Here is a 27997-nt window from a genome sequence, read left to right as displayed (position 1 = left end):
ATTCAAAAGTATGGTTTAGCATTTCAATGATTCCAGGGAAGTGAAATGTTGTTTTAACTTTAAAAGTTCTTCCACTCCAGAAATCTTACGAGTCAACAAGTTTTCCTTTACTTAAAATGCTCTCCCACAGAGAACAATCATCTACTGCAGTAGTTGCTGTACTATTAAAGTTTTTAAAGGTACTTTTTTCTTGATGGAAATGCATAGGAAAGTTCCTTCAGCTGCAGTATTTTGGGTGTTAGAGAGATCTCAGATTATTTCAAGTGGAGGAAGGGTGTAGGTTTTTTTTTCTGTTTGGTACTGTAGTGCACAACTTGTATATGACAATATAAGCAAACAATCAGATGTTTTATATTAGTAATGATGAACAAGATTTTTGTAAAGCCTTTACATACAAACTAGTTAAAAGGATATCGGCTTCCCTAGTCTTTTCGTTCCTTGGCTCTAAAGTTTGTCTCTTGTAGTTCACATGTTTACATGTTTTACTGGAACTTCAGATACAGACAGCTGCGATATGTTCTTATTTCTGGAAGATTAAGGAAGTTCTGTTTCACTCACAAGCTTGTTGTGGGCCAGGGCACAACACAAACCTTCTGTCCACCCACTGTCCAGTGACCTGCTCCAGCAAAGTGTTGTGTCTTAGTGGAGAATAACAGAATTAGTACTTTCCCTTTGGGTTTCTTTTCCTGGGTCCCCAGTGCAAAGACTGAGTCATTGAGAGGAGCTGGAGCTCAGAGCACAGCAGCAACTGGAAAATTTTTTATTTTACATGCATTTGCCTGCTTGTTGTAATATGATTAGTCAAGGTCAGAACACTTAATTGTAAATGGAGAGTGATATGTTTGTTATTTACCTGTGAACTAGTCCAAGACTCTTCTGTCATCAGACTGGCTTCATTGCCAAGAACACAATTTCTTTCTTGTGAATATCATGTGACATCCATCATATGCTATGAGAATCTCCATGGGTCAGATCCTCAGCTCCTGTAAATCTGAGTAGCTCTGTTTAAGTCATGGATACTGTAGTGATTTATGCCAAGTGAGCATATTTCATAATGTTAAGAAATATTATTAAAATTCAATGTTATTTTTTTATACCTTTGTATTCTTTTTGAACAATAAAAGGAAAAATGTGATGGCCATATTAAATTCTGAGTATACCAGCTTGCAGGCAACTTATACACCAAATTAAGCTGCTTGAAAACATTTTGAAATAGGACAAAAAAATCTGGTTTTGGCAGTTAACTATTCGGAATTGTAGATTAATATATGCACTTTTTTTTTTTTTTTAAAGGCCGTAGATGTTTCTTGGCTGGTTCTCCAGCAACTGGCTCCCAAAAGAGTAGATGGCTGCAGGGAAGACACAGAGGTGAGTATCCAGGGATGAATCATTACAGAACTTGTATTGGTGCAGCTGTCTGCGGTGTCTTGGAGGAGGGACTCCATGAACTTTTTTCCACACTGAGTAAAGAAGAAATTTAATTTATTTAACTGCTTTTGTTTTGATGATGAACATGTTTGAGACCAGCTGGAATTTTTCAGTTACTGTTTTGTTAGATTTGTAAAATATAAGTTAGGAGAGAGAAAAGGGCCTAGCACGTTGAAGCATTAGCCGTATGAACTCTGTGGCTGTGTTGCTCTGAAAGATATATAGCCCTTCTCACAAGTGCCTTCAGTTTAGTCTCTTCCCCAGGAATAGCTGGTTATGTCATAAACAATTCAGTTCTGGTTTTCTTGTTTTTCTGCATGATTACCAGTATTTATAGAGACTTTATAAAATAAATAAAAAAATGCAGTTAATTTTAAATGTAGTGATTTGCAGCGAAGGAAGAAATGCATTGGAATTGCAATGACTCTAAACCATTCACTTAAAAGTAGAGTACATTGGAGCTTTCCTCAACATGCATTTCTACAAATTCTTCCTCCAAACTTTTAGTCCTTCCTATTGATAAAGCTAGTGAATACCACCAAGAAGACATCTTTTTCTTACCTTCTGTGTTTTTTAAACGACTCACAGTTATCTGAAACCTCAAGTCCACATAGGCTTGCCTTTTAATTCTTCTGCAGTAAAGCATGCGATTTTTGCTTTCTCGTTCTCTAAACTGGCGTGTGAAAAGAGCGGTTTGAAACTGCAACATTCTCATGCAGAAACCACCTCTTAAACTAAAATGTACAACTGCTTTTCACCTGGAAGTCAGTGAGAGATTTTATCCTTGCCTGACTCACAACTACATTGGAGCTTCTAGTCTTTGATGAAGATATGAGTGTTTTGAGAACTCCAAGCTTAATCCAGAAGGCCTATTGTAAACAGAAATCCCACTGATTTCAAAAGATGTTCCATATATGAAGTTCTGATAAGATCAAGATCTTGGAGAGATTAACACTTTTGGTTTAAGAATTCACACATTTCAGTTTAGCAGTCAGAAAAACAGACACAAGCTACAGCATATGATTAGTTTTTATTGGATATTTTTAAGGGAAGTGTTTGCTAAAGTAGAGCTTTGAACATGGTAAGTGGTCCACACAATGAAAAAAAAAAAAAAAATCAGTGTTTCATTACGTTGCCACGGCAATGAACAAATAACAGACACTGTCAAGATAAATAAGGCACTCCTAAATTTCAAGGGTTTGGAGTGTGTTGTGCAGATTCATCTCAATTCTGGCTTGTTTGGTCCTCTTAAACCTCTAAGACTGCACCATTTCTTGGAATTCTGTGAAAGATAAGAGACTATTTACAGTAGGAATATTAAAATGAAAGGATTAGGAGTAAAAGATCAGTGGTGTATCAAGAGTTTTAGAATAGGAATGAACAGAAAGCAGTTACATGGTAGATGACCAGAGAAGAAAGATGCGTGGAAGAGAAATATTTTCTGAACTTCCTTTTCTAAACAACAAAATGAAAAGCAGCGCTTTGCTGACATTTATAGGAAATAATAAAATGTTCAGGGTAGTTTTAGCCTTCTCTCTGCAGAATTCTCATCTTAAGCAAGAATAATGGAATGGCTAATACGGACTTTGAGTAAGAAGTTGTAAAGAGTTGAAGTAAAAGAATTAAAAGTGAGTCTGTGTGTCTTATTAGCTGTTTGTAATGCTTCAGTAATTGAGAAGTGTTGATTTAGAACGCAGTCTAAAGTAAAAAACATTGTGCGGCTCCATGTGGTATGATACTGAAGTATTGTATTGTACCTTAAGGTATTGTTATTTGAAAGATCTTTTAAATGTTTTGCTTCTGTGAGTTAGAGCATCTGATCAATCCTGTCCCTGAATGACTCTATTATTATATAGATTGCTTCATAAATCATGTGTGTTTATTCTGGCATGTTTCCTAAGGAACTGGATCTAGTTCCTTCCAAAGAAAGAAACAGAAGTATTCTGTCCTCCTGGTGTAGTGAGCGAGGGAATCTGCACACCAGCACATTCCCCGCGTGCTATTCCCTAAGCTCCTTTCATGCTTGTCTAGGCAGCTCGCTTCTGTCATGGGGCAAGTTGCCATGGGCTGCAAGCCTTTTGTGTGAGTGTGTGCTTCCTGTTCAAAATGGGACACAGAAACATGGAATTACAAGACCAGGAGGTTTCTGCACTGAGCAGCCATTAAACCACACTGGCATTTCCACGGGGTGAGTGCAATTTGCTGCTTCTTAAAACAACTCCTCCTTCCCACCTGATCCTTAACCTACCACTGAAGTTGAATAGCATCCATCCCCATGTGCAGAACTTGTTGTGGGACCTTGTGTTGGGGTAGTGACACTTGATCCGTCTGTTCTCCTTATTATGCAAAACAGATACTGAACTACAGGCTGCTAGCTCTTGCGTATTGTGAATGATTTCGCTGACTAGTGGAATTTCTGTTGGAAGAGAACTGCTGTAAACGAGACAATGTATGTGCTGTTGATTCTTCTGTGCAGAGCAGGTTCTTTTGTCCTCAATTTTACATTTGTGTATTACTAATGATGCTAGTTATGCTTTACATGAGAGTAAGTGGGAGGAGAAAAGAGGAAGGGTACCTTTCAAAGCAGTGGAAATTTGTGAGTGAGTGGGAATGAGAAAGCACCTTAGGGCTGTCTGGGTACATTTGTTTGACTTGCTTGTGCATAAAGAGTAGCAGGGATTGACCTGTGGGATCAAGGACCTTCTCTACCCTTAAACAGATTGCTACTGCAAGGGTTTCAGTAAAATCACTAGAAGTATATTAATGTCCCATCAACATAAAAGAAAGGAGCATCACATATCATTTACAACACACCCCGAGGAGTCTTATTGTATATATAAATAAATTACTACCTTCAGCTCCAATTTTACCATCCCCATCATGATCTGCAGCTGCCAAGAAGGTCTTGGTTTCTGAAGCTGTTAACACTCTGGCTCCACACTCAAACCTCTGAAGGAAATACCTAGGAAGAAAACAACTTTGATTATGATTTTCATGAATATTATTCTGTTATGCGGAATATTATTATTTTATGCTGGCTGTACAATTAAACCTATAGCTTTCTTAAATAATTTATTTACCACAGCAGCCAAGTCCTCCAAACACTACTTTGTTAGACAAGCTAAATCTTAGTCTTACATGTCTGCTGTGTAAGTCCAGCCCTGATATAATTGATTCTGACCACTACCAAAATTCAACGCCGGGAAGGTTTTTTTTTCCCTACACTTATTATTAAAGGCAGGTATTTACTTATTTATTTTCTTCTGTAGGGATTATCTACTATAATACACGTTTCACATCTGCTGAAGGTTTTATGAATGTTTAGCGTAACCTGTGCTCACTTTTACAGACAGTGCTGGACAGAAAAAAAGTTTTTTTGGATAGCCTCTGAGTGATTAAGTTAATGCAGAAAATCCTTACTTGAGCTCATCTTCCTCAATAAAGCCACTTTGATCATTGTCGAGAATCCGGAAGATCTCCTTGAGCTGGCTGCTACTCTTTTTAGACATCCCACTGATCTGAAAGAATTTTTTGGGACTAAAGGAATCTGGAGCTGAAAATAAATTAATAAATGAATTAACCCCAGACCACTGCATTCACTGTTCCTAACTGGTCTGAGGATGCTGCTTTGTTACATTTTAATTGTTCTAGACGTGGACAATAGGGGAAGCCTGTCAAAGAATGAATTTTGCCATACTGCATCGTAGCCTCCTAATCATAAAAAAATATCACATGGTGATAAGTAACAGAATGACAATATAAACCAGTTAGGAACAAAAAATACTCTGACAGCTAAGTAAAGAGATTATCGAAATCTGTTTACACAGGTTTACAAGTATGCGCTTGTTCAGTATTCCTTTCAGAATTAATTGAACTTTCTATGTGTTACACAAAATAATAGATTTGGAGAGTTTTGTTTACTCACCTTGGCAGTCCCGCAGAGCAGCAGCAATATCAGAAGGGCTTAGAATGTCTGTGAGGCTCATTTTAAACCTGTGTAAAATAGAATATTGCAAACAGATTTGTGAAATGCAAATGCATCTTACAACAAATTAGTTTTTCTCCATTTCAAACATTACTATGTGGCTAACAAGACTTGTGAGGGTAGCTGAATCTAATTGATCAAACTGACATTGCTGCTACTCCTAAACAAATTAGACAAATTAGACAACTTTGTACAGTACTTCCTTAAAAATAGCAGTGCTGAAATAAGACTTTTTAATGAGATGGACTACATAAATGATGTTGGGTGTTGGTAAATTTTTTATCTTTTACCTGCATCCTATTCAAGTACAGGGCATTTTTAACCTCTATGTAGCCTTTAATCTAATAATTAATCTTTCTGGAATGCGTGGCATCTGGCAATACAAATAACAGTATATGCAGTGAAAAGAAGAAAGTCAAGAAGGTTTGCTTCTGTTTTCTCGCCCCAAAGATCTGAAGAATAAAAAGAAAACTGATACTTATCTATATAAGGTCCACTCATATGTAATTCCAGCAATTAAAATAAAAACCTTAGAATAATGGTTATTGTACTTACTACTGGTGCAGCTCTGCGCAGCAATTTAATTTAATTAATCTCAAGTCAGCTGCTCACCTTTATAGTTTTCTCAGATAGGTAAAGGAAAAACAGCTGAGGAGATACCAGGCAAAATAGTAATGTTGGCTCTGGCTTGCCACTCTGGCTTATAAAGGATTCAAAAGGTGACAATAACCACTACTTAGGTTACTCTTTCATGGATCAAATGTTTGATTTGAGACCTAGCTCAAATTTCTTCCTTAACTAATTAAACTTTTCTTTCTATTTATATCTTAAGATAATATGGACAGGAAGAACAGTTTTTTTTAGTAAATCTACTTGTGATTAATTAAGTACAATTCTGCCATCAAAACATAGCCTTTCAGTTTCTCAGTATGCTAAAGATTTTCATTTAACCTCTGGACCTCGAAGACTCATTGGAAGATGACTCCAGCAGTCAAATCCTTATAAAAAGAAAGTCGTTTGGTTTCCGTAAGTCTCTTGATCCTTTGGAAGGTATAAAGGAAGTTGGAGATGAAGGATCAGAGGTGACAGTGTGTCATTCTCACGAAGATACCTTGTCACTAAAATAAGGAAAACATGCTGTAGTTTGGGGTAGTCTTTCCACAGTAAGTTTCATTTCATATTTCCTGATCATTTTCTACATTACAGTGCTGTCCCTAGTCAGGAGTAGAACTGAAACCAGTGCCTTCAGTGACAGCAAAACTCTGAAACTAAGTAATGCTGAATAAGCTTACCTTGTTGTCTGTATTTCTTGGAAGATTATTTATAATCAGACGGCCAACTTAATAACCTATTCTGAATATTTTAAATTATGTGAAATCAATAATAGACTTACTCAAAGTTATAGGAATCAGACTGTAAGAGTGGAGACAGATTTATGTACACTTTACAACACACACTCTCACCACTATTTCCTTAACATGAAATTAAAATCGTAGGTATAAATAAGTAGGGATTTATTATGTATTTCAAGAGCATTAATTTTTGGGGAAAAAAAAAAGCTTTAATAAAATAGGGGACAGCAGATACGAAGTTTTCCTTCTCAATCAAAAATCTATTTCTCTCTTTAAGGGGGTTTATGTAGACAAAATTCCGTAAAAACACATGCATTTTGATTACAGTTTATTGCATAACAGTCTATTATGATATTTAAAGTAATGTTCTCCTAATACATAAGCATTGTTTTATTTTTTAATGACTGGAAATAGCATGGTATCCCAAACATGGAGTTTATTTTATAGTAGCAAAAGTAACAAATTATGCTGTGGAGTAGAGCAGTTATATAGCTAAGCCTCGGTGTAAGTTAAGGGACTACAGTGGTTTTAGTCCTGATTGGTTTAATAGCAGTGAGGGAAGTATCAAGCATAGCAATTGTTTGATAGCACCAGTTTGTCTGAATTTAGATAGAGAAATACAAGGTATAATTAACATGAAAAACCAGACATCATTTAATGATACTTTTACCTTTTTTTGCTACCTCTTATGTGCGCAAAAGAAGGTGGCATTAATCAGGAATAATCAGACTTACCTTTAATCCCAAACATCAGCTGTTTAGTAATGAAATAATGTTCTCCTCTATCTCTTTCAGTAGGAAAACCATTTATAGTAATCTGGAAAAACACTTTCCTGTTAAATCTAAGAACCATGGGCTGCTGCAAATTAGTATTATCTAATCAGACAAATTGAACAGTGCTGATTTGTACAAGTGGAAGAGCTGCTCTCAAATCTTTCGGTGTTCTTTCCATTTGTCTTTTTTGTTCAGTACCATATACTCATATTGCTTTTTGTCTGAGATTTGCATTTGCAGACAGTGGCAGTGGGAATGAAGCACAGACTATTTTCCACAGAATCATCCTGAAATAGCTGTTATCCTTGTAGATACCTTTTTGCACTCTGTGTATTTTCTCCTTTTTGATCATCTCAAGTTGATATGAATTTTCACAGAGGGTTTTCTTACTGGTTCCTTTTCACATTTTTATTTCTAGTGAAAAGGGTTTTTTTTAGACCTCTGTGATAGTGCCATAGATGTCACTTTATAGTAGGCTTCCTTCACTTCTGCTTGCTCTTACACACTGCTTATGGAACTGCTTACTTGGTTTAATTTTTTTACTTGCCATACAACACTAATTAGTAAAATCTAATGCAAATGAGGAAACTGAAATGAAGTAGAGGAAAATGGCAAGATCAAGGTGAACATACAATACTCAAGCTCAAAATATGTCTAATTCAGGCATTGGGTTAAAATACAAGCCCCAAATGCTCAAAGAATGGCATCAGATTGCCTCATTCACTCTGCCATAGCATACAGCATGCCAAACTGTTTTAACAGTAGTAAAGCAGTCAGCATTAGTATTATATTAAAATACGATCTCATAAGTGAGCTCATTGTTACAGTGGGTTCACTATTATAGCTTATGAAGGGATATTTTAATGTTTGAAATTCAACACTGACAACAAAAGTGATGCTAATCCTGTTGAAAGATGGTTTACAAAAGCCTAAAAGAGCTGAATTTCAGAATCAAGTTGATGTCACTGTATATTGATACAGGTGGGAATCTAGAGTTACTGGTTTTATTTATTTATTAATGACACTTCGTCTGAAGTACAGGTTTCCCTCCTCTACAATTAGAATGAAATAATCAGGCATAATTATATTATATAAAGGGATGTTTTAATTAGATAATCTATTTTACAGCTGAACTATCTGCCTGGTTTCCTTACTTCTGGGATATGTATTAATTTAGGTGATCAAAATCGCTTCAGGGGTTCAAAAACTGAGATCTATAAAAGAAAATTTCTAAATGATATTATATAAGCATTGTAAAGCTATAAAGAAAACAATAATTCAACCAAAAGAAGAGCTACTAGGTAATGGGCAGTTAATAGTAGTGCAAAATCTGGGACAGATCTGAGTGTTGCACAGTTTCCAGCAATGTTTAGCTCTTGTTCCTATGAAGTTAAAGAAAAATTTGTATTTGTTTGTTTATTTGGCTTTTGGTTTTGCAGTACTAGGGACTTCTGACAGTTCTATTGAGTTGTTAATCTGAAGGCTTATGTACTTGTATAACTTTTATGTCTGTTGCTTTCCCTTGAGGTGTCTTTATGCACAGCATATACAGGAATATTAAAGCCATTGTTTTTGGTTTCAGTCATCCAGAATTAAACTTGAAGATGTAGTTCTGAGAAATATGGAACATTCATTGATAAGTTCTTGCTAGGAATCTAAACATACAAACCAACTGTTTTCAAATCAAATGTCATTCACTTCTCTAATAAGAAGGAGAAAGTTGCATTTTGGTAAATCATTAACAGGTTGTGGACTAGCCTTGTACTCTTTGTGTTCTGTTTGGTATAAAGTACAGAGTTAATTAGCAGTGGCAATCAACCAAAGACATGACTTCAAGTAGATGCAAAAGAAACATCAGCAGTTGTCTCAGGTGAGATCAGAGGAGAGGTGTTAACCTGAGACCAACTGCGATAGTGTAAAGAGATGCGGTAGCAGCTGTTCTGAAACCCATACAGCTCCATCTTTCAGCCCCGGTTGTGTTAGGGCCAGAACAATTGTATTGTGATCCTGGATAACAGATTCTGCCTTTGTAATGAATTTGGAAGTAATTAAAATAGATACTCAGTAACCCATGTTGTTGCTCATGAATGTCATGTCACAATGGTGGTGGCAGAGAATCTTAGTGTGAACATAGCTATAACCATTGAAAAGGGCCTTTACAACAAAACAAGTTGTATCGTGCCACTTCAAGTTGTCTCTTAAGGCACGTACTTTAATCACGGAAAAATAATTGCAGCATTTGAATTGCATGTGCTTTAATCATAGAAAAATAATTGCAGCATTTGAATTGAATGGTTGCTTGGACCATAGTCTTTTACCATATTTAGCAGAGAGTTTGAAGAGTGTGATTTAGTATTTGACTTTTGTGGTACTGTGTATTATTACAATGAAGGATGAAATCCAGGCCTTGGAAGCCTCAGTGACAAAGCTTTCTTTCCCTGCAGCAAACAGAACATAGTAGCCAGAGCGCTGGGCAGAGATCTGGCCTGTAGAATCCAAGGTACAAGATACATCCTGCAGCACTGTGGGTCTGGAGCTAAACAAAGACAGGTAATTCTCTCCTTAGAAGAAATGTCTTGTGTAATTTATGTCCTTAAAAGTCTGTGTGAATGAGATGGATTTCTATGTGAAAATGATAGAATAGATTAACTTAACATATTAATAACCTAACTGATTCATAGAGATTGTTCTGACCAGGATACTTTTTCACTTAAAAAGCTGCCTTGGGGGATCTCTGCTAGCATTTGATATGCTATGTGTTTGTCTTTAAATGCACTTGCAAGTGCTTCTGTGACTCAGTAGCACAATTTTCTGACTCTAAACATAATTTCCTAAGATATTTCTTTCTGCTTCTTTAAATTGTTCAGGTTATCTATGTTTTTTAAGAATAACTCTGCCCTAAGCGTGGAGGCTCTGAACTAATCTGGACGCTGCCTTCTGTGACGTGTAAAAGCCAGGGACAGTGGTGCTATACTAAAAGCTTTTTTGCACATGGCTGTGTTTCACTATGACCCACAGTCTAAGAAGCCATGGTAAAGTAAAGCAAATAGCCCTGAAGTGGTTCCAACTATTTCTATGATCACTGCTCTCACTGATGTCAGCAGGTGATGCAATTAATTTCAGCAGGAGGAGGGTCTATAACCCTTAGTGATATATAAAGTAAAAATACTCTATAACAGGAGTTAACCATAAGTTGGAAGTCACTTGTTTAGCAGAAATGGCCTTTTACATAAAGGAGAAGGAAGTGTCTAGATTCAGATAAGCACTTAAAGCAGATGCATAAAGCATGTAACAAAATTCCACAGACAAAAAGCAACCACATGTTGAGGGACGCTGGTTGGATAGAAACATTTGCATAATATGGGCCATGGTCTGAAACCTCCAAACTTATCAGTCCAAAAGATTGTTCTTGACTTCAAGGCAGCTGTGTGGGAACATAAGTTTATGCTTATGCAGCAGTCCTTCCAGTTGTGGCCTTTCAGGAGAAATTTGAAGAGCTTTCTTAAAGCACATGATAAGCAGTTACAGAAATTTCACAGTACCTGACAGTCTGAGTGAGTGAGAGACAGAGAGGAAAAGAAAGCAAGTGTGTTCTTGTAGACAGAAAACAGCATTTTCTACGCCAGTCTACTTATCAGTAATACTGAAAGAAGGAAAGGTCTAAAAACGTCTCTAGTCACAAGCTCTTCTTAACTTTCTGCAGTGATCACTGAAGCTGATATCAGACTTACCTTGTCATTAATTTTTTACCGTTCTTAATGGAATGGTAAGTGGTGAAATTGTCTTAGATTTGTAGACCTTACAGGCTAATCAGTGTGGAGTTAGGGTGGTTAAATAGAGGAGCTGCCTGCTAACTCAAGAGTTATCTGAGCTGTCAGTGCCTTTCTCTTTCAGTTAGCCGTTCATATTGGTATGGTGCTCGAAGATCTTCATATTACATGGTAAAAATATAAAACATGATATAAGCTGAGATACATAGCATCTTCTTACAGTAATGAGAGCTTTTAGGCCTGGAATGAGAGTGCAGTTAGTAATTACTCAGAATTTCTTTTCTTTATTGCTCTCCTGAAATGACACTGAAATCGTAAATGGAATTTGTTCGGTGGATTTTTTTTTCATTACTAAGGAAAATACCACAGCATTAGTGCCCAGTTCATTCATTAGAGTAAATGGAAGTATATTTTTTGGCTAACATCTAAGGCATGAACACATTATAAAGTATTTGTTAAAGGCCTTTAGATTGCTTTGATAACGTGTAATATGATAAGGGAACTTTGGGTCCTGACTCCTTCCGAAGCAGAGGTAGAGGCATTTCTTGTGCCTTTGTATCTCTGTGCCATGGTGTGCAACTTGCCAAGAACAGTTGGTGCGCTGGGGATGTAATCTGCTGACAAACAGCACAAGAAGACAGGATAGGAACGGGTGCTGCTCCTGGGGTTTGGAAGTAGAGGGCATTCAGCATGCAAAACAAACCCAATAAAACATATTTATTCCCCAGGTGCAGATGAGCACCACAGATCTTTCTTGAGGTCTCCACCCTGCTCCCAAAATCTGAGGGATAGGGTGCCGTACTTTGGAAAACAAAATGTTAGCATTCTGTTTTCAGTGGTGATTTAATCTGGCAAAACTGAGTCATCAATAGAAGTGGACAAGTGGGGTGCTAAAGTGTTCTGACCTGAATTAATTCAAGCAGGTTGAATAGAGTTTTAGCTCCTTGTAAGTGGAACAATAGTGCCATCAGGTGGGAAGGCTGATGATTGGAGATTTCTTGAAGAGTTTTGAATGTATTGCTATTTTGATAATCTAGATACATCTTGGTTCCAGTTGATCTAATATTAACAAAGACAGCTTAATTAACGCTAGTTCCTGCCATTTAATTAGCGTGTGAAACAAAATTAGTTGCATAAAGAAGGATATAAAAATTTTGGGAGCATGAAATACACCTCTTGATTAAATACCAGTTACTGCTGCCAGTTACGATAACCTGTTGTTACACCTGGGCATTTTATTTATTCTAGTTTTTTTACCACAGATGCCAGCTTTTTATGCAAATTTTGAAAATTCAGTGGCCCACAGAAATGCATTAATTTCTCTTAATATTTTTGCTAGAGTCTTTAATGCCCAAAATTCAGATTAGCAGAGCAGATTACAATTCAGTCTCATTGGTATAAAGACCTTCTGCTTAAAACATTGGACAGCATGGTTTAGGTTGTGCTTGCAATACTTTAAATATTTTCCAGCAATGTGAAATCATTTGCCAGCAACTGTTCATGATCTTCCAGGGTACAAAATATCTAAATAAATAGCAGGCTTGTAGTAGGAAAGATTGTTTATGGCACAGATATCTTGGTCTTTATCTTGATTGCTTGTTAAGATTTGACCAGGGCTTGAAACTCTGAAAAAGCAATAAAAGAATGATAAAATGGGACCACATTTTGTAATCACATAATCAAAAAAGTACTTTCCTAATTTTTAGAGTTAAAATGGGAAACTAATGATATTTCCTCTTATCTAAGTGATTCCTTAAAGGTTGCAGATTGCATACTCATAATAATAGTTACTCAGGACAAAGTCAGTGTTGCATTTAACTGTCACATTGTACAATAGTTCAATAGTAATAGCAGTGAATTTATGTACCAAAATGTTATAAATATATCAAGTCAGCTTCAGTCCTGAAACAATCTCTGCAGGTGAAAAAAAGGGGCTGAGCACCTGTAGCAGAATATAGACAGGGTCCTATGTTAGATCCTCTCTACAATACAGAGCACCTCAGAATCAGATCCAGAGCATCCAGTGTACCGAGCAGGGGAGCTGTCTAGACCTGGCTGTCAGGAAGTCTCAATGCAGATGCTGCTCTGTTTAATAAAGGCAATCTTACCATCCACTCCAATTTTACCGTCTCCATCGCTGTCACCTGCTGCCAGGAATGCCTTGGTCTCGGCATCAGTCAGAGCTCTGGCACTGGCTGAGAAATTCTGCAGGAAAAGTCTATGAGAGGACAAATGAGTGAGACATACTCAGTACTGGAAGTATTTAGAGTTTGTTAGTGCCTGATTCAATCCTTGAGACTATTTGAAAAGCTCATTGTAACTGATTTCAAATTCAGTGGCAAAACTTCCTCTAACTTCAGTGAGAATAAGGGTGAGAAAGGAAGAAGGTGTTGCATCACAACACATAAAAATCCTTGATGACATTTTGGTTTCATTGGGTTAAAAAAGCAAAATTCAAACTGACTCCCTAGTGGCAGGAATCATCTTCTCTTGCGTTATCTTCCTTCTTTTTTCCTAAGATGTAGACTCTTAGGAGTGGCAAGAAATTTTCCAGCCTTACTTTTTAACTTCAGTCAGATGAATTTGATGTGAAAGACAGAATTTGTGTGAAAGAAAGATGAGAGAAAAATATCCCTTTGAATTCAATCTAGTAAAAAAAATCACCATAATAAAAAGAAAACTCTAGCAGAACTGCTATTTTTGTCTTCAATGTGTCAGTTATCCCTATGCGAAACAACTATTTTCAGTGCTATCAGAACATTTTCTCGTTGTGAGAAAATGCCTTTCCTTCGTTATTTTCGTTGTCTTGCAGCTCCTTCAGCACAAATGCACACACATGAGTGTGTGTGCACTCACACACACTCTCACACATACAGTTGTCTCTCATCCAAAGAGGTAGAAGGAAATGGAGTATTTCTGATCTTATTCTACATTTTTAGACAATAAAACATCAGCTTCTTGGTAACTCATTTTTCTATTTACTTACTTCAATTCATCTTCCTCAATAAAGCCACTCTTGTCCTGGTCAAGAATTCCAAAGACTTTGGCGAGCTGGTCTTTGGACTTGGAGTTGAGACCCACTTTGACAAAAAAGGTTTTGTAATCAAATGAATCAGCAGCTGAAATAAGAAGGAAGAGATGAAGAGAAGTAGTTAAAGATAGTTAAAATTAGCTTTTTGGTCAAAAAGCAACAAATTGTTCTGCAGTACAGTTAGGGTCATTGCAAACCCCAATCAACACTCTTAGATTTTCTTGAGTTTATTGCAGATTAATGGAATTTTTCCATCAATGATCTCTTAAACCTAGCTATATAAATATTAACTGTTGTCTTTATCATGCAAGAACATACATTTGTAAATAGGTACTTCACTCAAACATAAATTCACTGAACATGATGATAAAAATTGTGCTTGTATTGAAATCAGCCGGAGTTTTATTATTATTCTCTGAGAAAACCCCAGGATTTCAGTCTCTAGATTTTTCATACTTGAAATAGCTATAATGCACAAATGATGATGGATGCCAATACCTTGACTGGCTAAGATGAAAACTTGCATCTGTTCTATCGCCTTGCCTCCTTTTTCTCTTCTTGATAAAACAATCAAAGCTATAATTAGCAAGCAAACATAGCAATAGCATATTACCATGTACTCTGGAGAGGAAATTAAACATTATACTGTCTGGTTTATCCTTTCAGCCTTTCTGTTTCCATTGCAATTGGGATGTTGGGGTAGCAAGGACAAAGGAATCTGACAGATAAAAAGCCTAATTTAAAACATAAATGTTACCTTGACAGCTCTGTAGGCCAGCAGCAATTTCAGCTTCTGTCAGGATACCAGCAAGAGCCATGTCAAAGCTGTTGTAAAATGAAAAATAATATTGGGTGGAGTTCATATTGAGCTTGCCCTGTCAGCCTTTCATGCCGTCTGATGAGCACAGCCAGGTTGGATTAGTGGGACAGTTGCAACCCAGGTACTAGGGCAAACCTGGGGAGCTGCCCTGCAGGAGCTGACTGTTCCATCCTTTGGTTCAGATACCTGCCTTGCTGTTATCTCTAGTTAAAGTCTTCAGGCATACAAGCTGAGGACAAAACCAAAGATATTTATAGAACTGGACAGCATTTTGGGATCTTTGCTCCTTTCCATGCATTTTTTGTGTGGATTTTGTGATGTCTTCAAAAGTTCCGGAGGAAAGACTGAACTCACCTTGCCACTTAGTTTTCCGCAAGCCAAGAACAGAAATAACTGTAAGGTAAAATATCAGCAGAGTCCTCTTGAATTAATGCTTTTTCAAATGACGGAGATAATTACTTATATAGACCTTAGTTAAGTCCTGTTGACCTTTTACAGAAGTCCTAGAGCCACGTGATGGCTCAGATACCCCAGGGGATAAGTTACTGTGGGTGACAAGACCTGCTAGCTAATCAGATTGATATTTATATCCCTAAGGAATGTGCATGGTGTTTTAGACAATATATAAGGTTTAGTACCATACAAAGTAAATCCTCTCAGCTTGCACCTATTTTTAGTCTGGTGAATCACTTTTGATCTGTGAATTGAAAAATATACCTTTTTTTTTGTACTGCTTAATGATAGCAACAAACGAAGACCTTCTTGGTGGACTTAGGCTTTTAAGGGCCCGATCCTGATAGGAATTGTCCATGAAACATTACTCCTGCAATTGTCCTAATAGTCTTCAAGTGATACTAACAGACACTACATGGTAGATAAATAGATAAATAAGTAGATAAATGATACTACAAATAGATATCTGATGTACAAGTAGAATCTCACGGATAAACTTTTAACTTTAAATCACCCCAAAGTATTTTTAATAAGCTGATATGTAAGCTTTGGTTACCCAATTAGTGAAGTAGGTACTTTAGACTGTAAAACCCTAATGTTGAAGACATTTGCTCAGTATTAATTCATTGCACGGTGCACATATTAAATCATCATATTAAATATGTCCATTTATGAAATGAAGGTCGTCAGCTGTTCAGCAGCACACAAGAGTGCACGTCAATTAATTGTAAGGAATGAAACTGCAGTAAAATCTGCGATATTTGGTTCATTCTCTCTGTACTGAAAAAGTAAACTTCTGTAAGGACTGAAACAGCAGCTGAGCTCATGCTGCAGCTTTTCTCTTACTGGTAATTAATGGGATCCTCTGCTCAGCTGTCTCATGAAATCTGGTGGAACATAATGGTCTCAAGAATGGCTGAAATTGGCCAATGATCTAAAAAGCTGTTTCACACCCACACATACATAAATGTGCACAGGGTGTCATTGTAGGTTTAAATAATATCTGAGTAATGCCATTACATTTAAAGCAAGCTTAACAGTTTCCCAGTATAATATGAAGATGCTGTCTTTTCTTTCAAAAATTGTATGAAAATACAGACAAAATCTCATCTTATATTAGTTCCCTTAATCCTTCCTCCAAGAGAAGAATGCTTAGGAGAGGTGCTAGCTATATGATTGTAAACCCATGCTGTGTGGTAAATTGAACGTTCTGAAAGCAAAGTTTTCTGGACTATATAAGATCAACTGCACAGGTTAATTTTTAAAGGCATTTTATCCTCAGTGGGTGGATATATAAAATAAATGATCTAGTCTTCCCACCTGGGAATCTAGCTTTGCTTTTGCTTCAGATTCGTAGGAAATAATTGAGGGTATGGCCTGGGATCTGATAATTATGTTGGGATTACTGAACATTCATTAAATAATCCTCGGGATAAAACCATGTTGAGATTACAAAGTAGTTATCAACAGTTTTTATTTCTGTGGCAAAGCAGAGCTTACCTGCAGGTGGCACCAGAGGCAGCCAAGTCCAGCCGTGATATCTGACAGCTTTGGGCTAGGGAGCCAAGGAGCTGAGCATGGGAACAGGTTAACAGGTGAGCGTTCGTAAACAGTGAAGAGAAGAGCAAGAAACAAATATTTACCAGAAAAAAAGTCTAGCCTACCAAATCACTCAAAAGACTGGAATATAAACAGAATAAATTGAAAACTCAGAAATAATTCCTGAGGACTTTCCTTTAATGATGATTAGGAAGAACAGGTAATTTCATCTGCCTAACAAACCCAGGTTTTACTGTGTTTGTTTTTATACTTGCAAAATATTACTGTCTGGCACAGTGTTACAGTTAGATAAAGGTGATGCAAAATAGTTGCAAACACGCAAACTACTAAAAGCAGACAATTTATTAGTAAAGCTTAATAATTTACTTAAAACAGCAAGACAGTTCAATAATCACAACCATCAGGGATAAAAACAAAGCAGCCTTCATGTAGCATGGTTAGGCATAAAGCTTAGCAGGTGTACCTGTGACAACACCGTGGTTCGTGGTTTGTTGCCCCACCTTGCCACAAGTTCAGGCGTTATTTATACAGGTTTGCATCCTGCTGTTGGTACCAGTACGTGCCAGGAGGCAGGCTCAACTCCACCCTTAAGTTATATAATTACTGCTCGTCATTGCTTGTGTGCAACCCCAGTTGAAGGTATTTCCTTCCTCCTGAGGGTCATTACTTCATCTTCCGTTGTCTTCCTCACTTGTCCTTTGGCCGCTTTTGGCTGTCTTCCCTTCGTTGAAGGTCACTTGCAACTCAAAGTTTCATAACTCGGATGGGAAACAGCTGAGCAAGCGCTTCTTCTTTTAATTATAGAGTTCCTCATTGTTCTTAACACAGTCTTTCTCTTGTGATGTATCAAATGCCAGTCAGGCGTTTGCTTAAACTTACAACAATTTACCGCTTTCTCAGGCACTTGCTTACACTTAGAATACAATACACCGCTTTACCTCTACAGAACAAGTAAATTTCCACACAGAACTCGTTGCAGCTGTGAGATCAGTTTGTTCTGGAAGCCTGAGAGTTAGAACAGAAAGTTATCATCTAGGAAACACCTGTTTAATATCTCGTTATGATGAAATGGATGTGATTCTCTTTGAGTCAAGTATCTGGATATTCTACTTTGACGTAAGTTCCCCCTTTGAGCCTAGGGTCAGCGATATCTTTGTAACTGCAGGGGAAGGCACTGTCTAGGGGTACCTTCTCTTCATGTTGTAACTGATATGGTGATCTGATTTTCTTTTCTGGAGCTTGATGTACAAATCTGATTTTCTTGTTGTCATAAGTGTAGGATATGCTGATAAGCAAGTCAAAAGTTATGGAGCCGCCAAATCCCAGCTGATAGAGAGTTTGCTCTGTAGGCCTTTGGTACAGCAAGTGTAAGTCCATACCAATGTAATGGTATCTTTCTGTGCTTGCAAGCAAATATGGAAATTAAGTTTCATAAAATGCAAACACTTCAAATTAGTTCATATTCCACAGCATCCACTTACTAAAATGTTATAAAATATATGAACAATTAAGCATGAAAATGTTAGGTACTTGTCTCTTCAGCAATTTAGTCAAGATGTATCTATTTCAGTAACCCATTCCAGGAAATTAATCCAACCTTGGCCTCCTCTGCTCACACTGTTTGTGTGAAGAGCTCCAGGCGCCTCTGATGATGCTGCATCAAAGATTTTCCACATGGGCTGGCTGCTAACTCAAAGAAGAAACTTTACCAGTCTATGTGTGCAATGAATGTCCTGACATCTCTTGCCCTTTCTGTGCTCTCTTACTTGTTAGAGGATGACTGTGAGATTTTGAACAGTTGGGAGAGCTGAAATTGAATCTGAAGTTTACAAATGGCTCTAGGTTGGGATTTCCAAAGGAACATGAAGTTAGGAGGCAGCTAGCTTCCACTAAATACCAGGAGCTTTTATCTTATGCGTGATTCTGCTCCTTTATCAGCATAATCCAAAGTTTCAGTTTACGAGGTGTCCTTTATCAGTATAATCCAAAGTTTCAGTTTAAGAGGTGGTGGATTTGGTGGCTAGAGCACTAGGGTAGTGTTGGCATTTTGAGTTCAACACCTTGGCCCTTTATATTCTTTTTCAAAGAGGTTGCATAGAGCAATTGAAATTTTCTTGTGTTTACTTCCCACTTAAAGAGATCATAGTATATCTATTTCAGAAGAAGTATTGGGAGGATTAGAGTTTAAAGTGCTTATACAGGATAATGAGGGGACTGAATTGTGTCTGAGAACTCACAGAGAGTCTTTAAGATCGGTGGAACTTAGAGCTGCTGTTCACATTTTGGGTGGTTCTTTAATTGTCTAAAGTAAAGGTAAAACATATAAACGACATTTCCTTTATCCTGGGAATTACAAAGCAGTATTATATTGAGAAGGATGGTCTTACTCTAAACCTGAGGACAGGTTACCAGTGTGATAATACAAGGTCTTGTTAGATCCTTTCTGATTTGATGTAGCATAAACAATTTCTAACAGAATTTTAACTGTGTACTCAGCAGTGTTTTATTTTTGTACTCCATTTATAAAAATTTGATGCAGAAGGTTTAATCCTTACTTATAAGGTTGCCCAGAGAGATTATAGAACCTCCATCCTTGAAGGTACTCCAACTCAGCTTACAGCAACATGCCCTGGGTTGGCTTTCTGAGGAACCGATTGGATCAGAGACCTTCAGAGAGCCTTTCCAGCATGAATTACTGTGTGTTTGTATAACTTAGTTGTGGTAACAGTATGATGTTACCATTTATCTCTTCATGACTTCAGATAGTATCTACATAGACATCCTGCAATCAAAGTTTTTTTCTCTAGCGTGATGATGTCAGGTTCAGAGATTCTCCATGGTCTTCCCTAGGAAAATTGACGGCTGCCACTGGCTGAACTTAAATTCATTTAAATGAACATTCCAAGAAAACTCTACATTTTTGGATTTTATTTCCTTAAAGTGGAAAATATTCTCTTCTAGCTTGGTTAACTCTGAAAATGTGGGTCCTGGTGCCAGCAGAAGACTTAATAGGGGCTAGATGCGGTTCTGCTGAACAGTCTATGGGCTTAATTTTAAATTGGGGACTTTTTTGAGTTCTGTTGTAATTCCTTCTAATGAGATGGTTGGATGGTTTTACTAAGATTCAAAACTCATCTTCTTGCCATGAGTTTCTGTTTAAGAAGAGCAGATTTTCCCATAAACAAAATTCTTTAAGTTTTACATGAAGTTGCAGCAGGCACAAGAATAGCCTGATTCTCAGAAGTACTTAATTCCCCCTTGTGGCAACAGAAGGCAGTGATGTGCAGTTGCTTAGTGTCTATGAAATACAGGGTAGGCCACGTCTGTAGTCTTGCATTTCTTGCATTCCACATGAGGCTTTCAGACGTGCAAAGAATGTAGTATCAGGTCTGTCACTTATGGTATCATGTGTGCCATCTGCTTGTGAACTAGTGACGTGATATTTCAGTGATGAACAGTGTGAAGAGTTAATCTATATAGTACATATGTATGTTGCTCCGGATATGGATTGCTCTGGATTTTTTTCTTCAGCAGGCAGGAAAATGAATAAGGTAAAAGGAACCAACAGAGGCTCATCGTTATGCAAAATATTCCAGTGCTGCAATTAACAGCAGCTATAATTTAAGCCTAGATTTAACATCAAAGGCGGTGGGGATAGAATTAGGATTTATATTCATTATAATTCTGCCAAGGCTTCAGTGAGTCTGATTGCTAGAATTCCTCTTTTGCATTAGCCATCTTAAATCTTCCAAACAGCTCCCTTACATGCCTGGGTATGAGTGAGCTGCGCTTGCCTCACATAATCATCTCACAATTCATGAAAATGCCAACATCGAACGTTACATAAAAGTTCCAGAATGCTTTGTTTCTGCTCTTCTTCGAAACAGCTGCCAAAGTATGTTATAATTATCATCCAGTTTCAGCAGGGAGTATTAAAAAGACAGCCTACTTGTAAGCTGGAACCACGTCATGGTAGATGGGAAAGGAGAAAACTAACTGTTGGTGGGGAAATTTCCAGCTCACTCAGCCAGAAAGGCACAACATCTACTCAGTCTGTTGAGCTCTGCACTTAACCGTGGACATTGTTTACTTTGTTCATTAATGAAGACAATGCTATAATAAGCTCTAAATCCTCCAAGACACTTACCAAAGTAAGGACTAGTTCTTAGTAATTTTCAGACTTAAAAAAATTGCTAATATTATGGATTATATAGATGATTATTCATTATAATAAATGAAAGAATTGCGCGATGGCCATTGTTTAGCAATGTAACAGAGCTTTAAGGTAATCAAACAGCAAGACTGGCTGTTGTTTCATCTGTAGAAAACACAGAAATTCTCGGGTGTGGTAAAGTATTATTGTTTTGTCCATACTAAGAGACAATAAGCAACATGTTCATGATTCACAGAAAAACCTCCAGGGCCATTTGTCAAAGGACTGCGACTTGTGACAGTGTCAGAGTTGGGATTAGACCCTTCTCCTCTATCTCACAGCTGCCTTAGATTTCATGAGAGATAAATCTTCTTAAGGGAGAGTTACATTTCAGGCCATAAACACTTTCTGACGATGCATGCTGTAGTGTAGTGCTTCATTTTGTAAAATTACCCACAAACTTACTCCATGCTTTGAGCTATGTGTCAACTTCTCTTAAGTTTTTTTCTCATATTCATAGGATTGGAACTTCATAGAAATTATTTTTTGCTATCTTGTTAGCATTGCTTTTCGTCAGGGATCAGAGAATTAAGCAGAAATAACACTCAGTGAAATCAGTGCAATTAAGCCTTAAGAGATATCATATTGTTTAAGATCATGAAAACTGTGTCTGGCAAGTCAGCATGGTCAAGTATGAGGATGGAAAACCTTAACAAAAATTAAAAAGCAGCTTTTTTCCCCTAGTTGTTTTTTAAAATTCCCACCCCCTTCCAGCCACAATTTCAACATTATGAGTAGTTGAAAATCACAAAGTGCCATCTTTACAATGGAAATGTAACAATACCACGTGACCAAAATATCTGTACATTGCAAGATCTCTCAGCAATCTGCTGTGTGAACTTGATTCATGGGGAATTGTTAATGCCTGAAACAATACAAAAATGTACAAACACATGCTGAGTGCTAAGTGCTTGTTGGACGAGGTAATTGGAAGAGTCAGTCCAAGGTTGCCTTTGGTGTAATGTTGTTCATGCCTTCACCAGGGATTGGAATTCTGTCAAGGAAGAAAATGAGAAAGGCATGGAATAAATCTAGATGAACGTGTTTTTTAACTCCTTTAGAAAAGACAGATAAAAATGACTTAATCTCCTAGCCATGGAGGACTCCCAAAGTTATTGTAACACTGCACAAGCTACTGCTAAACTGAGATTCTGGGGGCGTAACAGATTTTTCACTCCTTAAAAAGAGTAAGTGCAGAGAGGAGTGCGTCTGTAAATCCATATTTGTGGGAAATCCTGACTTAAAGGTAAACTTTCTTTAACCCATTACAAACCCTGATAACAGCCAAGGCAGCAGAAAGTTAATTAGGTTGAGCCGTTAGCTTTCAATATGAGAAAAAAAATACAAGCAGTGATGTAATTTCAGAATAGGAAATCAAAAGGGCTAAGATCTGCATAATATAATGCCCTATTTGGGGCTCATAATCATAACCTGCAAAAGCTGCTGCTAAAGCAAATTCCTCCAACAGTGTATGTATCTCTCCTCCCAAACTCTGGCTAAGATTAGCACGTGTGTCTGTTAGAGTTACTGCCACCTGTCCTAGTTCAGCTGAGACAGCCCTGTTTTCAGTGACTTCATCTCTAATATATGATGCATAATGTCCTATTTTCCTTTGCTGCAATTTCCAAAAGAAATATCCTGGCCAGTTCACATCATTCCTGTGATGTTTTCTTTAGGAATTTGGTTTAGTTTCTCATAGGACTGCCCAGTGAAATTTGCACTTATAATTCTCCAGCACAAGATTATGTGCTGCATTGCAGCAGTTCTAATCTTGAAAAACAATACCAGTCTTATTTTACACTACTGAATTAACCACTTAGTAATATTGACCAATGTTTGATAGTGGTAGATGAAGAAATGAGTTTATGTAGGTGGAACTGCATTTAAAAATGAAAGTGTCTTACGGGCAGAAATGCAGAGCATCCTCTGCTGAAATGGAAATTCAAAGAATGAATAGGTGTTCAGGATGTTTTAAAAATGTGGAACACTGAGTCCATGGACCAGGCACACCATAGAATTAACTTCAAAGCTGTTATTATCGATTGGAAGAACAGGCTCTGCATTGGGCCTGAATATGCTGTTGCTGCAACAGAGACCAAATGGGAATACAGCTATGAAAATAAAGGAGTATTCCCTAGTATAATAGTGGCAGAAGGTAGCAGGCCAAAGTACTTGGGTGTATTCTTCATGCTACCATTTAAATGCAGTCCTAAATGCCTGCATCTTAAAGCATAATTTTATGAAATTTCCAAAAGACTTACCTTCCACTCCGATTTTGCCATCACCATCAGTGTCACCTGCAGCCAGAAACGCCTTGGTCTCCGTGGAGGTGAGGACTCTGGCGCTTGAAGAGAAATTCTTCAGAAACAGCCTGAAATAGAGCAGGGGAGAGTACTGTGCTTGAGTTTTATTCTCTGAGATGTCCTTGGCATATTGGCATTTGTGGTTTTCTTAAAATCATGCCAAAAAAGCTATAAGGTACTATCTGCTCTTATAATCTGAAGAAATCCACACAGATTCAAAGAAAAACAAGGAATTGTGTTTTGTTTTTAAACAGCAGCAGGTTTCTTCTTGATCACCCAGCAAGTTCAAAGGTTTCTATTGTTTAAAGAAATAGAGCAGCTGAGGAGTACTTACTGAAGCTCCTCTTCTTCGATGAAACCACTCTTGTCCTGATCAAGGATTCCAAAAACTTTCTTTATTTGATCAGGAGTTTTGCCGGATAAACCAACCGTGGAGAAGAAAGATTTGTAGTTGAAGGAATCGTCAGCTGGAAGAAACAGAAGTTGTTTAAGTATTTTCCCTTGAAGCTGCTACTGCTATATGTATCCCTTGGGAATACATCTATCTTTTCTTAAGCATCAGCCTGCTCCTCTTTCTCTTGTTCCCCAGTGTAGCAAAAGAGAAGATACAGTGGATAATTTTGCTTTTTAATTCCTTTGTGCTCGTGGTCCTATATCCTTTCAGTCAGTTTGAAGTTTTCTACTGCAATGCGTGTTCTGCTGAATCAAGATTTATGCAATGTGTCACATGCAATTAATAATAAATATTTAGAGGGTGCTACTGTGGCTTACAGACCAACTCCTGTACTTCATGTTCACTAAGTCCTTACTTTGCTGAAATATTTGGCAGAAAAGTACATAATTCACAGTCAAATTAGCTCTTTAAACATTTTGAAAATTGGCTTGATCTTGCCAAGGAACTCTTTAAAAGAACTGAGACCGGTCATTGCTTCACAAATGACACTTTTATTCTGCAAGCTAAGGCCTTTTTTGACATTTTGAAGGAAAAGGGTAACTATTTAAATATAAGTCTTTAACAGGTTTAAAAATAGCCAGAATTTAGAGTTAAGCCAGCCCTAGCTGAAACTGTGGCCCTTTAATTGCTGCTCTGTGTCTTGGGGAATGTTATGCACCAAATGACCACTTGTGAGACTTTCTGAATTCAGGAGGCTGTTCTGTAATGTAGCTAGAAAGAGATCTCATGGGGAAGGAATCTAAGAGGAAAATGATAGGCATGTCATCTTAAGACATAAAAATGATATGCATCTTCTGGCTGCAGAGAGACCATTCCTTACCCTGGCAGCTGGAGAGAGCAGATTCAATATCTTTAGCAGAAAGGATGTCAGTGATGGCCATTGCTGAACTGTAAAATAAATTAAATGTGAGCTACTTAGTCATTAAAATGACTTCTCTACTTCTTTCATGGCTCTATTTGAAGTTGCTGCTGTGACAGTATAGGATAGAGGAGACATTATTCATCTCATTGTAAGCGGAGTGTACAGTAACAGGTGTCTGCAGCAGGTGCTTCCACTTGAAGCAGGATAATGAGGGAGGAATTCTGCATGCGGGAGTGTGGGGCTTCAGGAGGATCTGATGGCTATGCTGTACTGGAAGAGTGAATCAAAGGTGTCTAGCACCACAAAACTTTATGACCTCTCTGTGGGTTTTCCTGGAAGTGGATTGTTACCCAATTAAAATCGGCATGTATTTACAGCATACATAAAGGATAAGGTTCAGTATGGCCCCTAGAACTATATCTGGAATAAATATAATTGGAATTTAAAAGATCTAGTGTTATTGGCAATAAAAGTAATGATGTTTTGAAAGAATGAAAATAATAGTGTAGAATAAGTGATAGTAATTTTACTCATTTCAAGGAAATTTAAAATTGGAGAGTAACTTCCCTCTCTGGTTGCAACAATAAATTAACGGCAGTATAAATTTGACATACTGGGCTGCTGCATCATTAAAAGACTACATTTCAGGATAGCTTTATAAAAGGTTTTCTTGAGTATATTGGGGGGTAGTTGTTAATTCCATTTAGGTGATAATAAACCAGATTTTGCCATTTCAGTATGTTGATGTGCTTAGAACAGAGGTATTGAGACTTAATATTCATTTCTGGTAGAGTGGAGGAGGCATTTTCTTCTGATACAGCAGCGTTTGACAAAAGAGACTCTTTGTCCCATTCAGCCACCAACAGCTGCAATAGTTGCCAATGTAATATATATCACTGAAGAAAATGCTACAGAGCCTGAATTTCTAGTCAATTGCTTAGTGTGAACATAGCATCAATGCATTTACAATCTGGTAACCTGCCTACAGCAGTGCAGACTGGTTACAAGTTAAAACATGCAAAATTACTGTAAAATAGCTTCATATTAATGAAGGAAGGGGAACTAAGTCATTGAAAAGTTATTCTAGAAAGACACAAGAGAAGATAAATATCTTTTCATGAACCCTAACATCTTCAACAACACCATACTTCCTGACTAAGCATGGAAAGCAGCGTTAATGAGGAGGAAACCAATGCTGGTAACCATTTGTAGTCTGTGGCTAGTTTGAGGACTACACATAGGTTTAAGCATTGCCTAAACTATGAATTGGTGCCTCAATACCTGTTGGTTTACAGCAGAGGAAATTGCCAATCATTTCAGTCTCTTTCTGAATATCACAGGATGTGTAAGGAGACATGCTGATGGCAATGAGTACTTCTCCAGCTATGGCAGATGAATTACTTTTGTTTTGCTAGCAATTGTTTTGTCCCAGTGGCTTCTTGTGCAAATTACTTCCCCCTCTCAGTGCCAGGCAAGATGCTTTGGAGCACTGACATTCATCTTATTTTCACTGATGACAGGATTAAAAATGACAAAAGAGTTGAAGGAAAACCTAAAAATCACAGCATTTTTTACAAGGGGCATTGTTCCATCCTGTGATCCGAATGCTCATTCTGTTCTTTATCAGCTTGTAAAGATACTGGAAGCTGATATAAGAATAGATATTTTAATTGCGTAGGTGCTTTCCATTTAGGGAGCATTTTGCTTTTGTGTTTCTTTTTCTGAAAGCAGAGGATCTAATCAGCTTACCTTTGTGGTCTTCTTGACTGGATAAGGAAGCAATCTGGTTGGGAGGAACGTACTTGCAGTGTGTCTCTAGCAGAGCTGAGCTTGCATATATATGCTTTAAGTTGTATACCATATACAGATTTTAGATTTCAGCGTCACGAAGGCGGAATGGTGTCAAATGAACCTGCCTAACTAATCATCTTGCACTATTTTTATCTCAAGAGAATACATACGATATTTGCAAATGAAACAAGATAAGTGGTGAGATAGGCGAAAAGGACAGAGTCCTATTAAATTTCTTCTGATTTAAGCAGAAAATAACTTCTCCATTTAATGTAAGGCAGAACAACCTCCACCAAATTCTATGCTTGATCCAAGGAGTCAGATGAAATGAAGCACTACTAACTTCTGGAGAGATGCCTTTAGTGAATCTTTAAATGTGATAACTTGTCTTAGCTGTAGATGCTACATGTGATAGAATTTCATCACTAGAGCACTAAACAAAAAAAAAAATTAAAATATCCTGTTCAAATATTTTTTGAAATGATAGTCATGTTGTTTTGAAAAAAACCCACACAGTGAATTTGTTGCTACAGGAGGTAAAATAATATTATGTCAATCCAGGGGAACAGTTGGTTGGGGGAGGGTATTTCATCTGGTATGTTTCCAGAGAAAATCTTAGAATTCTACAAGGTTCTGACATCCTGTTTAGTCGCGTATGTATGAAGCAAAGGGGTTGTGATCTACCCAGCTGTCTCTGACAAAAAGCCCCTGAGCCCTACATGAAAGATCTTTGCTTTCAGAATAGAGAGAAAAATTTTGATAGCAACATCACTGCAGAGAACAAGATGTGAGGAGTGTCTTTGCAATTCTGTAGCCTGCCTTCTGATCTCTTTTAAATAAGCCATTATTTTTTGGCCAGGGCTAATTCCAAGTGTTCCTTTGTGCTGATTACCTTTTAAATAGCATAGAAATGATTTGATCATCTCAGTTTCCTTTCCCGAATATCATAGCCTGAGAATTGAGGGGCCTGATCTCACCTGTGGCGTGAGGCAGCAGAATAGTGAAAGACAAGTCATATGACTGACAGCAGAAGTTGGCATTATAGCCAGGGGTAAGGGATAGCGAGGGATGGCAGTGCAATTGGCATCACAGCTTGGCATGGTGGTGTGGTAGGAGATAAAAGTGCAGAGGCTGTCACAATGTCAGAAAGAGTTTCAAGGTACCTTTTTTTCAGAAGCATTCCTCTCTAAGATGGAAGGCAA

At 37.5% G+C, this 27997-nt stretch overlaps 3 protein-coding genes across 4 annotated transcripts; all 3 read right to left on the bottom strand.

The window, feature by feature from the left end:
• Window positions 1-2590: 2590 nt before the first annotated feature.
• On the bottom strand, window positions 2591-10062 carry LOC104063760 (parvalbumin, thymic CPV3). Of its 2 annotated transcripts, none has more exons than XM_054080582.1 (5): window positions 6305-10062; window positions 5354-5421; window positions 4849-4981; window positions 4281-4390; window positions 2591-2710 (listed from the first exon to the last, which is right to left on the bottom strand). In XM_054080582.1, the coding sequence occupies exons 1-5, from the start codon at window positions 6313-6315 to the stop codon at window positions 2685-2687; spliced, it is 348 nt and encodes a 115-aa protein (XP_053936557.1). In that variant the 5' UTR covers window positions 6316-10062; the 3' UTR covers window positions 2591-2684. The 2 variants fall into 2 exon arrangements, with proteins under 2 accessions (XP_053936557.1, XP_053936558.1); XM_054080583.1 differs by having other exon boundaries at window positions 6365-10062.
• A 57-nt stretch (window positions 10063-10119) lies between these two features.
• On the bottom strand, window positions 10120-17701 carry LOC104063759 (parvalbumin beta). The gene is made up of 6 exons (XM_054080584.1): window positions 17636-17701; window positions 17113-17183; window positions 15097-15164; window positions 14295-14427; window positions 13417-13526; window positions 10120-12933 (listed from the first exon to the last, which is right to left on the bottom strand). Exons 3-6 carry the CDS (start codon window positions 15155-15157, stop codon window positions 12908-12910), a joined length of 330 nt encoding a protein of 109 aa, XP_053936559.1. The 5' UTR covers window positions 15158-15164; window positions 17113-17183; window positions 17636-17701; the 3' UTR covers window positions 10120-12907.
• A 1912-nt stretch (window positions 17702-19613) lies between these two features.
• On the bottom strand, window positions 19614-26865 carry LOC104063758 (parvalbumin, thymic). Its single transcript, XM_009566015.2, is given in 7 exon segments — window positions 19614-22379; window positions 23647-23756; window positions 24023-24155; window positions 24963-25030; window positions 26754-26788; window positions 26790-26820; window positions 26822-26865. Coding segments are annotated over 7 exon segments (447 nt in total). The 3' UTR covers window positions 19614-22353.
• Window positions 26866-27997: the final 1132 nt, after the last annotated feature.

Source organism: Cuculus canorus, chromosome 15, assembly GCF_017976375.1.
Source record: "Cuculus canorus isolate bCucCan1 chromosome 15, bCucCan1.pri, whole genome shotgun sequence".
Lineage (NCBI taxonomy): Eukaryota > Metazoa > Chordata > Aves > Cuculiformes > Cuculidae > Cuculus > Cuculus canorus.
This window is presented reverse-complemented; position numbering and strand designations above follow the sequence as displayed.